The sequence below is a fragment of the Populus alba genome, chromosome 6 (assembly GCF_005239225.2).
Source record: "Populus alba chromosome 6, ASM523922v2, whole genome shotgun sequence".
NCBI lineage: Eukaryota > Viridiplantae > Streptophyta > Magnoliopsida > Malpighiales > Salicaceae > Populus > Populus alba.
The window spans coordinates 15436213-15450798 of NC_133289.1; the positions used below are offsets into that span (position 1 = coordinate 15436213).

The 14586-nt window shown below is 28.0% G+C and overlaps 1 protein-coding gene across 1 annotated transcript; it reads right to left on the bottom strand.

The window, feature by feature from the left end:
• Nucleotides 1–6310: 6310 nt before the first annotated feature.
• Nucleotides 6311–9257, bottom strand: LOC118057945 (uncharacterized). Its single transcript, XM_035070681.2, has 6 exons — nucleotides 9094–9257; nucleotides 8887–9000; nucleotides 8145–8485; nucleotides 7410–7502; nucleotides 6766–6825; nucleotides 6311–6672 (listed from the first exon to the last, which is right to left on the bottom strand). The coding sequence occupies exons 2-6, from the start codon at nucleotides 8996–8998 to the stop codon at nucleotides 6475–6477; spliced, it is 804 nt and encodes a 267-aa protein (XP_034926572.1). The 5' UTR covers nucleotides 8999–9000; nucleotides 9094–9257; the 3' UTR covers nucleotides 6311–6474.
• Between the last annotated feature and the right edge of the window lie 5329 nt (nucleotides 9258–14586).

The window sequence follows — 14586 nt, forward strand, 5'->3', positions numbered from 1 at the left end:
GCAATTAAGGACTTCATTGGAGAAATTCAAAACCAGAAACTAAACCAAAAAAAGCGCACGGCTTTAGGGACTGAAATCAACAAAATCAATGGCCAAATTAAAGAAAATTAAAAGATAAATGTTCAATTAAGGGTCAATTTGCATTAATAAAAAACCAAGGACTAAAATGAAAAGGGAACTAAACTTTAGGGTTGGTAATTGAATTTTGCAAAGAGAAAATTGCATAAAATTAAAAGTTAGAGGGTAATTAAGGATATAATAAAGAATATTAGAGAGTTTAGAGACTAAATTGAATTTTGGCCAAATCCTAAATTAAAAACCATAATTTCTCAGTGATTACGCTAGATGACATGTCATCTGGTTCATGTTGATAACATACCATTTAGAATAGAGGGTAAACTGTATGTCGTGTGTCCATTATTCATCTTTTTTTAGGGCAATTCTAAGTTGATCGAGTTGGATAAACGAATAAATGTGAAGTTAGAGACCTTCAAATTGAGCATGGTTGGATTCAAATCAAAGATGTGCATCTCCTCTACCATCTTCAGGTGCTCTTCGATGATGTTTACATCGTAATTGCTCCAGCAAAATCTCTAAAGTAGTCAACTCAGTCAGCCTTGACTTTGACACCTATTTTGCAAAATCACTAGTTTTAATACATTTTTTTTATGCAACCAGTCACTTGTCTAAAATCTTTAAAGATTAGTTAAAGTTTCTAATAACTATAATACTAGATGATGACCCCTTAACCAACCAATGACCTCTTAACCTTTCTAAGAAGGGTCCTGTGACGTCGCGCTCTTGCGAAGGATATGATAAAAATCATCAAAAAAGTATTTAAAAATATATTAATATGATGCTTTTCAAGGCAAACATATTTTTAAAAAGCATTTGAAAATGAAAATTATTGCACTCCTAAACAGGTTCAAAATTGTTAAGAAGGGTAAAAGGTCAAAACATTATTTCAATCCTTAGTGTTTTGTGTCTTAATTATTTCATAGTGTTTTACTAATATTTTTTAGGCTTTGGTTAATAGCAATGGTGAAAAATTCATAATTATCTTCAAGATACTATTATTTATAAAAATAAAATGTAGCACATTACGTACCTTTTGTTTTATGTTTCATAAAGTGGTGCGCTAAAAACATTATTTGTATATATAGCTATAGAAAAAATTATGAATCTAACAATTATTTTATAAAAACTGATATTCATAGAATATATTTGGATATTCAACATCATTGATATGATATTTTCATATAATGTTTATAATAAAAACAGTTTTTACACCTTTGTATAAATATTAGCACATTAGAGTGAAAAGAAAAAATCTTAAATAAACAATATTATTCATAACATCCACCTGATTTTAAAAAATCTAATTGTTTGTTATTTATTATTGATAGAAATATATCTATATCATATGCAATACTTGAGAAGTTTTATATTATTCAAGCTGTAACTAGTGATATTTTATTAATTATAGTTTTAGTTTGGTCCTATTTATCACTCTGCCATGTCATTAAAAATTCATGTTAGCAACATAAAAGAAATTAAAATTCTACTACTCTTTTCATCCTTGATTACAATGAAATCCCTAAAAATCTCACCCCACCCTATGTCCTTTGTCCTCCTTTTTCCAGATAAAATCATAGTCTCCCTCCTCCCTCTCTCCCAATAAAATCACAGCACACAACCTTTCTCCCTCTCTTTGACATAGCGGAACCACCCTCCTCCCTTTCTCTTATGGCTAAATTTGATTCTTGAATTTTTATTTTGTATAATTAAGTTCTTTTTAACCCAAATTAGAATCCAATTACATTTTTTATTTAGAGAAGGTTGAATTGAAAAATAAAAGAACTAAAGTGAAAAAAACAGGTGGCATCTTTCTTTTAAATTAGTTAGCAAAGTTTATTTTAGTTCCACATTTTTTTTTAGCTATCAAGTAACTAGCTCCTCCAATTTTAAAAATTCAATTTTGATATCAAACTTTATTTTCTTTTTTTTAGTCCTTTTTTTATGGAGGAGAGAGAGGGGTTGGCGAATTCTAGTGTTAAGAAGAAAATTGTCGTTGACCTCAATTTAAGACACAAAATCGTTTATTTTTGTGTCAAATGGTGCCATGTTATGAGAGAAGTTAAGATTAGGTTTTGTATTTTTTTCTTAAAAACACCTCCAAAAACATATTTGAGCTTAGAACGATTTTTGGTTTCGAGTTCCTTTCAGGTTATGGGGCTGTTTTTTGCATTTTTAAAAATCATTGATTGGTTTAACAAGGTTCCTATAGCGTTTTCTAAGTGTTTTGAATAAAAACAAATAGATTGAAAATGAGTTTTTTTGGTAAAAAACAACAACCTTGTTTTTCCAACCAACCAATTTCTAGATTATAGGGAGCTCCAGATGACGCGTTGGTTTTTCTCAAACAATTAAGGTGAACGAGATCCACCCCATTAACTTACAAAAAAATAATAATTAAAGGCCCCTATGTGAGCGCTTTCTTGCTGGGCCAGGCTCGTGGCCTAGCTTACCTAGTCCAGCACCGCCTGCTTTTTTTCTTAATTTTAATTTTTTATTAATACCTTTTTATTTCTTTTTTAAAATAATTTTTAAATTTATGTTTTAATTAATAGTCATTGTTTGTGATTTTTTTTTGTTATTTAGCTTTTTTTAAATAACGATTATTTTTTTAAGAGGTTATATATTTTTTTATATATCTTATATGGATTAAATTTTTATTTTATTATAATGTTTTTAATATGTCCAACCTTGCATATAATATTTTTTCCTTTTATTTTATTCAAAAAACAATTTATATGTGTGTCGATTTCTATTACAAATTAATTTTAATAAACAAACTCATTAAACACAACCAAGTAAATGACCAATGTTATGATATTAAATATTTTCATTTACGTCTCTCAATTTTTTCAATTATATTTTTATTTGTCGCTAATAACGCTTTGTTCATTTATTTACATAATAGTTCGTGATTTATTTAATTCAATGCATGCATAAGTTTTTTTTTTTTTTACATCTTTTATTTTTTTTATGTAAAAGAACAAGTTGAAAAAATCTATAGGTTCATTTTTTTATCATGTATTGGTGTTTTCAATTTGATCCTTGTTTTTATGATTTCTTATATTTTTCCTTGAACTTTTTGTAAAAATGTTATTGTATTTAGTTTCATCATTCAATCCAAGTTGATAGTGTATTGCTCTCTCTCTCTCTCTCTCTCCATTTATGACCTCATTCTTTTTTTTTTCTTTTGTTGATGTTTTGTTCTTTTCAATTTAAATCTCAAAGTGAAAATTTGGTGTTGCCCTTTAATTTATTTTTTTTATTTCTATTTTAATCCCCATTCTTTTAATTGTTATGTTTTAATTTGGATTTTTTGTTTATATTTTTTTAATTTCATCCTTCAACATTTAATTTTCTAGAGATTGAGCTTCATGATTTTTTTTTCATATATAGTGCTTCCGATCTAATGATCAAAGTCACAAGTTTGAAAAGTTAACAGGGGTTGATATTTTATTTTATTTTTCGATATCATTGTTCAACATTTTTTTTATATATAAAAAAATAGCTTTGTGATTTTGTTTAATTTCTTTTTCTATATAATTATCCCGATCTCATGACCTAAGACATGTATTTTCCAGGTTAATCAGGACTAGTTTACCCTTTGATGTCCATATTAAATGTCAATCTTGTTGTCTTAGGCTGGCTCACACCATTTTTTTTAATCTTTTTTTATTATGTTTCGTTCTTCCATGTTTAATTGACTAAAAATTAAATAACATCATCTTTTTACTATTGTGTGTGTGTGTATTTCTGTTTGCTATTGTTGCCTCTTTTTTTCATATGATTCGAATACAGCTAGATTATTTAGTTGATCGGGACTATAACCCAAGTTATTGGATTTCTCTTTTTTTTATTATTTAATATGCTTGCAACACATAAATATTTTACTGAAAAAATAATACAAACTCACCAGATAACACAAGCACCAGTCTAGTGTGTGTGTGTGAATGAATCAATTTGGTGCCACACTAATTATAATTTTTTAAAACCTTTGAATTGCTCAAGTGAAAACATAATTTTATTATTAAACTCTATTTGCTTATCCCTAATCTTTTTCCCTATGCCAGGAATACTAAAATCTATTTCAAAAGTAAGGATATCAATTAAATCCAAATCCTATAGATACACTCAAACGTTGGATTCAATTTGTGGAAAAGATTCGATACAAAAGGAAGGTTCGTGCATACTGAATTCAAATAAATATACTTTATTTTTTAATATATGATAATTTAAAATAACATTAACTTAATTTTTTTAATCTATTTTAACTATGTAGATGAGCATGAGAGTGATACATCAAAGATTGCAGACATGCATCATGTGAACGAAGAATTTTCTTTCAAAACTGATATGATTTTTTTTTTCTAATGATCATGCTTACAATATCTATAATGCTTATGCACTCCAAGAAGGTTTTGGAGTACAGAGAGTTCAAAAACATTGCAATAAATATGGTAAATATTTTCTTGATCTCAATTATTTGTTTCATAATCTTCATCTAATTGCTTTGTAGAATATGAAAGCTAATTAATGGATAAATATTGTGGAGTTATATTTTATTTGTAATGTCTTTAAGCAACACTTAGCTCTAAAAATACTGTCCTAGAATATCATATTGTTTTTGCTTGTTATTTTAAAACAAAAGGTAGATTTTAAGAACTTGGAATATGTTATATAATTCTTTTTATAAATTGTTTTATTTGTTTCATGTTCTTCTAATAATTGTTAAACAAAAGAAGAGGCAATTTTGTTCTCATACTTTGATTTTTAGGAATGAAGCATCCTTGATGTACTGTACATAAAATATTATTTTTCTTGCTTATGATGTATTCATCTGGTTCGAGCAATAGAGGAAAAAATAATAACGGAGAAGGCCTTGAGCAAGTCTGTTTGTCTGTCAACAAGTCTGCCTTTGATAATGTTCTGACTCAGACAAGTCAGTGCAAATGCAACAACTTCCGCTATACATAAAATCTTAAGGTGGTTAATCAAAAAAAAAAAAAAAAAAAAAAAAAAAAAAAAATCTTAAGGTGGTGCAGTAATAATAATTTGAAATGAAGAAATTTATTTTTCCTATAATTTTAGATTCAAATCCTATAATTATCAATATTAATGATCATTGAAAATTTACCTGATTATTAACTTTAGGTCCATAATAATTAATTAAGGTACACGCAAGCTGATCCGAACATCTTATATGAATTGTAACGATCTTTCTCTAGACACAAAGCACTGGAAAGCTGAAGAGCGTAAAGACTTGTTTATTTTTATATTTTAAAAATATTTAAATTTTTTTTATTTAAAATTAATATTTTTTTTAATGTTTTTATATTATTTTAATGTGCTAATATCAAAAATAATTTTTAAAAAATAAAAAAATTATTATTTTAATATATTTTTAAATTAAAAAACATTTTAAAAAATAATCATGCATGTTGTAAACATCGCAGCTCGCCGGCTAGAAACCTAGAAAGATATGCCAACAACTTGGTAGCAATCTAGCATTCTTGCTTACAAATTAATCTTTTTACAAAACCCGTTTGAGCAAAATATTAAGAACTTTAAAATAGCTTATTTTGATTAATGTATGAGCCCACTATTTTAAACCAATGCATAAGACTCTTGTGTTCTGTCACATGCAGCTGTGTTTGAAAGAAATTAAACAGATTCTCATCCACACCTTATTCTTCAATAAAACCATGGAATACATCTCTCATCCCTTTATCAAGTTCCCTATCGATGAGGGAACAATTTGTCCAAGTCTAAAAATCAAATCCATTAACTTTCTATTTTAAAACATGATGTAAATTATATATTTTTTTTAATTTTATTTTATTTAAAATAATTTTTTTATATTTTTAAATTATTTTAATATTCTAATATCAAAAATAAACTTTTTTTTATTTTAATATATTTTTAAACAAAAAATACTTTAAATCATCATCACAACACACCTAAATTTATATCCTCCAGAAACTCAGTATTGTCAAGCTCTTGCCTAAAAGAAACGAAACAAAGTGAATTTCAAAAAGAATTTATGATTAATCTAAGTCATCTAAATAGATTCAATATATTATTATTATTATTATTCTTTTTATAAAAATATATTATTCAACATGTTACCATTTAAATATTTTAAAAATATTTCATCCAGTATACATTGAAATTTTTGCTTCCTAAAATCACTTTTTTTTAGATTGAAAAAAATGATTAGCCTGCAACATGGCACAGGTAAAAAAACCAGGCATATATTATTTTCTATCCAGCACACTACAACATTCAAATTGTGGCATAACTTCTCCAAAAGTTCCTCCATAAATTTATCAAAACCCGATACTAGTAGTTATTATTGCACCTATCTAGGCCAAAAGAAGGGGAGTGAAGAACACGGGCTGTCTAAGCTTCGTCATGATCTTTTTCATCATCAACTGTGTGATCATAAGACCGATATTGAAAATCCTCATCTTGACTCTGCATAGAAGTGCCGAAAACAAATGATTTTGTCCCCATTGTTGTGAAAGGCATCAGACCAAAAGCTCGAGCTGTTTTGATCTCCCTTGCAACCTTTCTCTGGGCTTTGGCACTTATGCCAGTCTACAAAATAAAGATGATGACGTAAGGCAGGATTCCACTTTTTTATCATAGATTCAATGAACAGCAATTACTTGAATTGACACTCAATGCTACCTGTCTCCTCTTAATAATAATTCCAGCATCTGTTATGAAGTTTGCAAGGAATCTAACATTCTGCTCGGAGAAAAAAAAACGATGAATTTAGGTATGTGCCCAAAAATGTGGAGATTGCAAGGATAATAGTGACTTGAATTAATATTTAACAATTATGTTCCAACAAATGAAGTTGAAGATATAATCAACAATAAAAATGTAGAGATTGCAAGGGATAGCCCTGACTTGAATTAATATTTAGCTATTATTTTCCAACAAATGAAGTAGAATCAAGAATAAAACAATTACAATCTGATTTAGTTCAGGAGAGCAGCAGGAGAAAATTGCAACCATCAGTCACAACGGGAACAAACCAATGGGCAAAACCCACTAATTTTGCAAGCAACTAAGAATAATGCCAAACAGAACATCATTTCAAGGACCCAAGGGAATGAAGTTGCATGTTACCAGCAGCCACAATAACTCGCAGGCCAGCAGTCACTTGGGCAGTGGTTATCACTAGTGCTAGTAAGAACTTCAAGTGACTTGACTGACTCATATTCCACAATGGCAATTGTAACACCTATTAGTGGCACCTACAATTATACTATACTTAATATTATATCTTGGGAGCATAAATGACAGACATTGTGTGATAAGCTCACCCGAAAATCAGCTTTACTCAGAACTTCCGCAGTAGTTACACAAAATTCATCCCGTCTTTCTCTACGTACAAATGGCTTTGTAAGATCCAGATCCTGCACACGACCCATAAGGTCTTAGACAAGGCAACCATGGAGACAAAGGCATAAAGAGTACAAAGTCATAGCACCAGCAATAGCGATAGTCAAGCTCTGAAAGAAGATGCCAATTGAAACAATCATCAAAGTCAAATGCAGATAGAATACTGCAACAGGGCACATTATTTCTTTCCCATTAACAGCCCATGTCACAACTTTAAACTGATCATCATTGTGTTCCCCCTGGAAAGTTCTAGGCACAACTTGTCATTTAACATCAAACTGTGATTTTTTACCTGTATGAATAATTTAGCATCATAATACAATATCTTATGTCAACTATTTCCCATAAAGACAACAGAAAATTTGCACATCAGATAGTAATAGAAACTGGTTGCTAAAAATGATTCACAGAACTTACTAAAATTAGAAATGGGCATTGAGGGAACATAAAACAAGGATTTATTTATTTATTTTTAAGTAGAAAACGAAACCAAAATATCAATGCCACTTAAGAAACCAGAGCAAGATGCACCCCAGCCCCAGGAATACCCTTCAAAGTAGCAAACTGTATGAACCAAACTAACAAGCACACAGCAACAATACCAGATCAAATTACAACATTCTAAGTATAGATTCAATGGCTGCGCAACTGCATACCTTAATATCATAAGTATCTCCATCTTCAAAGTGTGCATCTGGCCTATACTCATCTATATCATCAATATCAACATCTATATATCCAGCTGCTTCCTGTAACTTTTCATCCATTCCATCTTTTAATGTGTTAAAACTCGAATCTAAATCATTCACCATTTCAGAACTATTTCGTTCATTCAGCCTTGAACCAGGTCCATTGCGAGCCTTTGCCAGTCTATCAAGCTTTTGGAAAAAGGATTCAGAATGTGAATTACCCCCATCAATGCCACCAAATATTCGTTGCTCAAAGCCATCAGCAGACTCAAAAGAATTGGAGCTTTGATTGTCTCCAATCCAATTATCTATTCAAATGCCAAAGATCAAAAACAATACAATGAAGTTCACAAATGGTTCCACCACATTTGGCCCAGATGAAACAAAAAAATATATAAAAATGACAATAATATGAAGACTGTATTCAGGAACTCAAAATAATAACATAACCAATTGTCAACCATCATACAATCGCTAAATAAAATGCTACATATTTTTAACTTAAGCTATTTGAAAATCGTCTAAGGTTCTTCTTTTTTTAAAAAAAAAAATCTCCAATCATCCAAAACAGCATTTCACAAGAAAAATAAAATACAGAGAGAGAGAGAGAATTGGCATCCCTTTCGGTCTATTTACAAGAAGTAAAGTTAAAGGAGGTTCGATTAAAAAAGCTACATCTAAAAGGGTATCTGAAAGAGGGATTCAGTACCTGAAGGTGCATTTGTAGAGAGGGATTTGATAAGATGAGGAGCCTGAAATCGCCCGCTACTCAAGAATCCATCCCTAATGCAACGCAACGAAACCTGAGCTATCATTCTCATCTCTGCAAATAAACAATCTTATCTTTTATTATTCATTCATCGTAAAAATTCTATAAACCCATTTTCTTTTGATTCAATGACGGATGGAAAATCACCTTAGAGTTTTGAGAAGAAGCCGGGTCGGGCGGTGCTTGAGAGTGGTGGTTGGCGAGGTTTCGGTGGTTGGCAGCGGTGTGCGTGTCTGAGATTAGAGAGGGAAGCGTCCAGTGGCGAGTTGATGCAGTATGTGGCCGTGGGTGTGGTGTTTAGGGTTCGCATGGTTATTTGGAATTGTGCTGGAGTTGTTTTTAAAATATTTTTTTTATTTTAAAATTATTTTTAATATTAATATATTAACACAATTTATTCAAATAAAAAAATTAATTTGAAGAAAACAAATTCAAATTTTTAAGAAATGCATTCTCAAATGGCCTTTTGGATTTATTTGACATTATATTCTAATCATATTCTTGAAAAGTTTTAATTTTTTTAGTTTTAATTTAATTTTTTGATATAATGATTATTTTGATGTATTAATATCAAAATTAAATTTTAAAAAATATTATTTTAATATATTTTTTAAGTAAAAAATAATTTATGTTATACTTCCAAACTAACCTTAAAAATGAACTTGACACCTCTATTATTTTTAGTTTTTTAAGTGGTTGTTTATCACGAGTTTAGGGTTAAATTGTCATTTTTAAATTGTTTTTATATGAAAATATTAAATTAATTTTTTAAATAATTTTTTATGTGTTAATATTAAAAATTAAAAATTATTTTGATATATTTTTAATTTTAAAATATTTTTTAAAAAATATAAAAGGTTGGATTACCAAACATATACTTAATTTGATACCTCTCTCTTATTGATCTCCATTTTTATTCCATCTCAAATTATTGAATGCATGACAATATATGAAATCACAAACTCTTTAAAAATATTTATTTGATTGTTGCATCCTTATACAATATCAACATTATTCTATAATATTAATGCTTGCAAAAAAAATTAGCTTCATCTCTAATTAAGTAAAAGACTAATTAAAACACTTTAAAAAATTATAATTCCTAACGGACATGCCTTTTTTAAAATGATCTTAAAATATAGGTTAATATCTTTTTTTTTTAATAATTTCATATGAAATCCTAAATAACACAAATCAATTTACTTAAATTACTTCTATACTATATAATATTATTTTGTTATTTTATTTTGATTATCAAAACTCTTAATTGACTTAAAATAATGCAATAAAACAAAGTATTAAACTACATAAAAAATTGTCATATTATTAAATTAAATTCTTAATTATTTTTTTAGCTGATTATTATCTACTATTTTGGAAAACACTAATAATATTAATATATATATATATATATATTAAAAAAATAAAACTTTATTTGATGAAGTAATTAGAGTTTCAATAACTCTAGTTTATTTGGTTATTGCGTAATAAAAAAGCTCTTATATTATGCAATCCAAGAACACTTTTCAAAAATAGTTTTTTTTTTTAAATATTATTTTTTATGGCAAAATAGTCAAACCTGGGTTGTTGATTTTCTTTCGGGGACTTCTGATGTGGCGACAAAAAACTGGTACGTATTTTTCTTGGATTCATCCGAATCCCACATGCAAAAGAGTTCAGGTGCCCAGTATGTTGTAGGTATGCTTTTAACCAAGTGGCTAAAACAGTAATGAGATGGCAAAAATCTCTTTGAATTTTACAGATAGAAGCATCTTCGAGCAGCATCCTTTTTCTTTTCTTTTTATTCATTTTTTTTTTACTGTCGATGTGAAAACCAGCTTATATATAACTTAATTAATTTCTTAAAATTTTAAAATTAATAATTATTTAAGCTTTTAATAACTTTAAAATTTATAATACTTTAACTAATAATTTTTAAAAAATAAACTCATAACCTTTAATACACCCCACCAAATTCACATACTTGTTACATATAAATGAAAGCAATAAATGAGTTTCAGGCAGCCACTGAGGTGCTTGTGAGCGGTGTGTGATATTTGGTTCGCAGCTGTCACTGCATGAGAGTTTAATGTAAGATTGTCAAATTTCTGATAGGTATTTTATTTTTTCAATTCGAATAGGAATAGAATATTTTAGTTTTGAATTATTTTGACATGTCGGGAGTTATACTGTTTATATATATATATATATATATATATTCAATAAATAAAATTTAAATTCAAGATAAATTAATTATAAATTATGTAATACAAATATAATATCAAAAATTATAATTTTAAAATTTAAAATATTTTTAAATAGTTAAGATTAAATAATTCTTTAACTTAAAGTAATTCAACTTAAATAAAATATTAAAATATTATGAAAGTAAAATGTTTAAACACAAATATTTTAAATATAAAGTTAGGTTAATGTTATTAAGACTAATGGAATTTAAAGCATCTATTATTTTGCTCAAATTCCTACAAAGTATAAACATGAAAAAAAAAATAACACGAATATAAATTATATATATTAGTGATAAATTTAATTTTAAAAAATTAATATCATTGTTAATAAAAATATTAATAATAATTTTCAATATTATTATTAAAATCATTGTTATTGAAAATAATAATAAAATTTTTTTATATATATATTTGGATAGTTTAATTAATTAAATTGAACCAAATTCAATTTGATTAAATGACTTTTCAAAACTGGAACAGAATATGTGAAATAAAACCAAAACATTTCAATAGAAATTTAGCCGAAAAATTTGAAACGGATCGAGATTTTATTTTATTTTATTTTTTAAATTAATATAAAATATTTCGGCATACAGAACAAAATTAACAACATATTTCCATGTGAGATTGTCTGGGCTCATTTAGCATCTTGCTGCTCAGTTTTCAATCAACTTGTTTCCGGCCATTGAGCTGCACGTCAAATCATAAGAATTTCTGAAGAAGTTTCATTACAGCGTTACTCTTTTCTACTCTGCTCAGATTTTGTTTCTTTCGATATTTCAAATTGTGCTTGTCATACACCCTATAGTTATTAGAATTTTCAAAACATGACATTTTTTATACAAAATAATTTAATTATTTTAAATCTAAAATTTACTTACATAATCATAAACATAAATCTTTTTATAAATATAAATGATTTCTCTACATGAAATTACTATGCATATCAATTTAGTCTACATATCATTTAATAAGCACCTACATAATAATTTTACCTATCCTTCATATTTTAACTTGTGAAAATAATTTTTTTTTTATCAAAGAAAAAACATAATATATTCAACTCTAATTAATATTCATTTTTAATAAAGTATTGACAATGCTTTGATGCAATAATAATTTTTTAATTCTAACAACTTTATAATTTCTTTACAAAGTTTTTTTGTCCCAATAATTTTATTTTTATTTTAAATTTATTAATCAAATATTTGAATAAAATTAAAAATAAATAAATTTTTATTAAAAATTAAATATATTTAGATAAATATTGTATCTTACGTGAGCTCTATGAGTAGCAGCTCTCTCGGTTTTCTATCATGGCTCAAGATTTGGAGGAGAACGTGCCACTTTTGAAGACTTGTGAATGCTTTAGCATTCTTTGCTGAAGATCTTGGCAGCCTGATAATCACAAGTGGGTGCATTTGAATTTTGAGAGACACTTCTTCAAAAATATAGTTGATTTTTTTTTTCAAATTTATTCTAGGAGTATAATTTAAAATTTGCATGGTCAGGTTTATCACTAATGTTGAGTTCTTCTAGTACTTCACTTATGCAAAATTGGCGAAAAATGTAAAATTTACCTCAATTGGAAAAACAATGCATTCTCTGTGCGCTTGAAAAAGTAAACAAGATTTTTATTAGAAGTTTACGGTTAGGGTATGATCAAACAGCTAGATGAGATGGTGAAGAAAGTGGCGTCGATGCTCCGGGAAACAGCAGAAGCAGGGAGGGAAAGGAGCAGCAGCAGATAGGGTACTCAATAGTTTCAGACTAGGGTACTTTCCTAGTGGTGGAGGATTTGGTGAGCAGCATTTGAACATATTTATCCTCTTTTTTTCTGTGGGTGGTGGTGGTGGTGGATACCGGAGACTAGGTGTGGTGTTTTTGGGAGGGTGGTGGTGGTGGATACCGGAGACTAGGTGTGGTGTTTTTGGGAGGATGGTGGTGGGATAAGAGGCAGCTGGATTTGGTGATGAGTTTTGGGAGGAGGGAGCTGAGTTTGTTTGTGATTCTCCTTAAGTGATGCTATGTTTGCTTTTTCAGAGACGAGTCTGTACTAAATTTGTGCAACTGATGGAAGTCTATTTATAATTGGATACGAATATATGCAACACAAAAAGTTTAATTTTATCCCCTTTCGAGAATCTCAAGGAGGAACTGATGACACAAAGGTAAAAGAGAGGTAATGAAAAATTCAATGCTACTTCAAGGTTTGATTGTATTTAATAAGCTTAATTAATTCAAATAACATGAAAAAAAAATACAATGATAATAAATAAATTCACAAAAAATAATTGAGAACATAAAATAGATAAAAAAAAAAAAAATCACAGTCCATCCAAGTTATCATATCAAATTTACGATCTAGTCATGATATTACAGTAACTCTGTTAAAAATAAATTAAATAAAATTATGAAACTCAATTATAAAAAAAAAACTTAATATTAAAAGGTGAAATTAAAAAAAATTAATAAAAAATCAAAGTCAACTTGGGTCATCTCATTAAGTCTACAACCATCGATAATGAATTTAAAAAACAAAAAAAGTCAATTTTACAAAAGGACAAAACATAAAATCCATGAAACATGTATTAAACCTTTAAAATTTGTATTAAACCTTTAAAATCCGTGAAACCGGGTTATGAGCCTAGGACAAACTTTATAGAAGGCAAGCTCTAAAAAATAACGAAAACAGAATCCTAAATCATTAAAATACTGAGGGATGAAATAAAGAAACAAATGAAATAAAAAAACAATTAAAATATTGATGACACCTCATGTGCCATCTAAAGGGTGTGAGTGTCGCTCACTTGTTGGTATGTGCCACGCATGCACTACTAAATTTTTTTTATTAATAAAAAGACTAAATCACCCCTATCAATTTGTTTATTACAAAAACATATATATGCAAAGACAAAAAAGCCCCTTGATTTAAGTTTAACAGTTTTTGCTTATAAGAGTAATATAGTCATTACATTATATATATGCAAGGTTAGAAGACCAAATTCTCCCCAACCAAAAAATAGATCCTTGTGAAAAGACCATTTTACCCCAACATAAAAGACTTTGATTTTTTTGTTTTTTTGAAAGGACAAAATGGTAAGTGCACTATTATGGTGACTAGCAGTATAGTCTAGGTGCACTTCTTGATGGGTTTTAAGTTTGTTTGTTTATATATATATATATAATTTATGTTTGTTCTTTTTAGATGGTTAACTAATTGTGGACATACACTATCCCACTAGGCCAAATCTTTTTTTGTTTTTCATAAAAAATAATGTTTAAGTGTTACAAACATGTTTTAAAGGAGGAAAAATATGTGAGTCGGGTAATATACATGACTAGATCAAATAAGTTGATTTTATTTTAATTAAAAAAAAATAGGTAACGA

Bases quoted from the DNA above. Each gene is read 5' to 3' on its own strand.
- LOC118057945 (XM_035070681.2), bottom strand. From the start codon at position 8,998: ATGAGAATGATAGCTCAGGTTTCGTTGCGTTGCATTAGGGATGGATTC. The intron at 6,826-7,409 runs GTGAGCTTATCA...TTCTCCGAGCAG, and splicing joins TGAGTAAAGCTGATTTTCGG to AATGTTAGATTCCTTGCAAA. The intron at 6,673-6,765 runs GTAGCATTGAGT...TTTATTTTGTAG, and splicing joins TTATTATTAAGAGGAGACAG to ACTGGCATAAGTGCCAAAGC.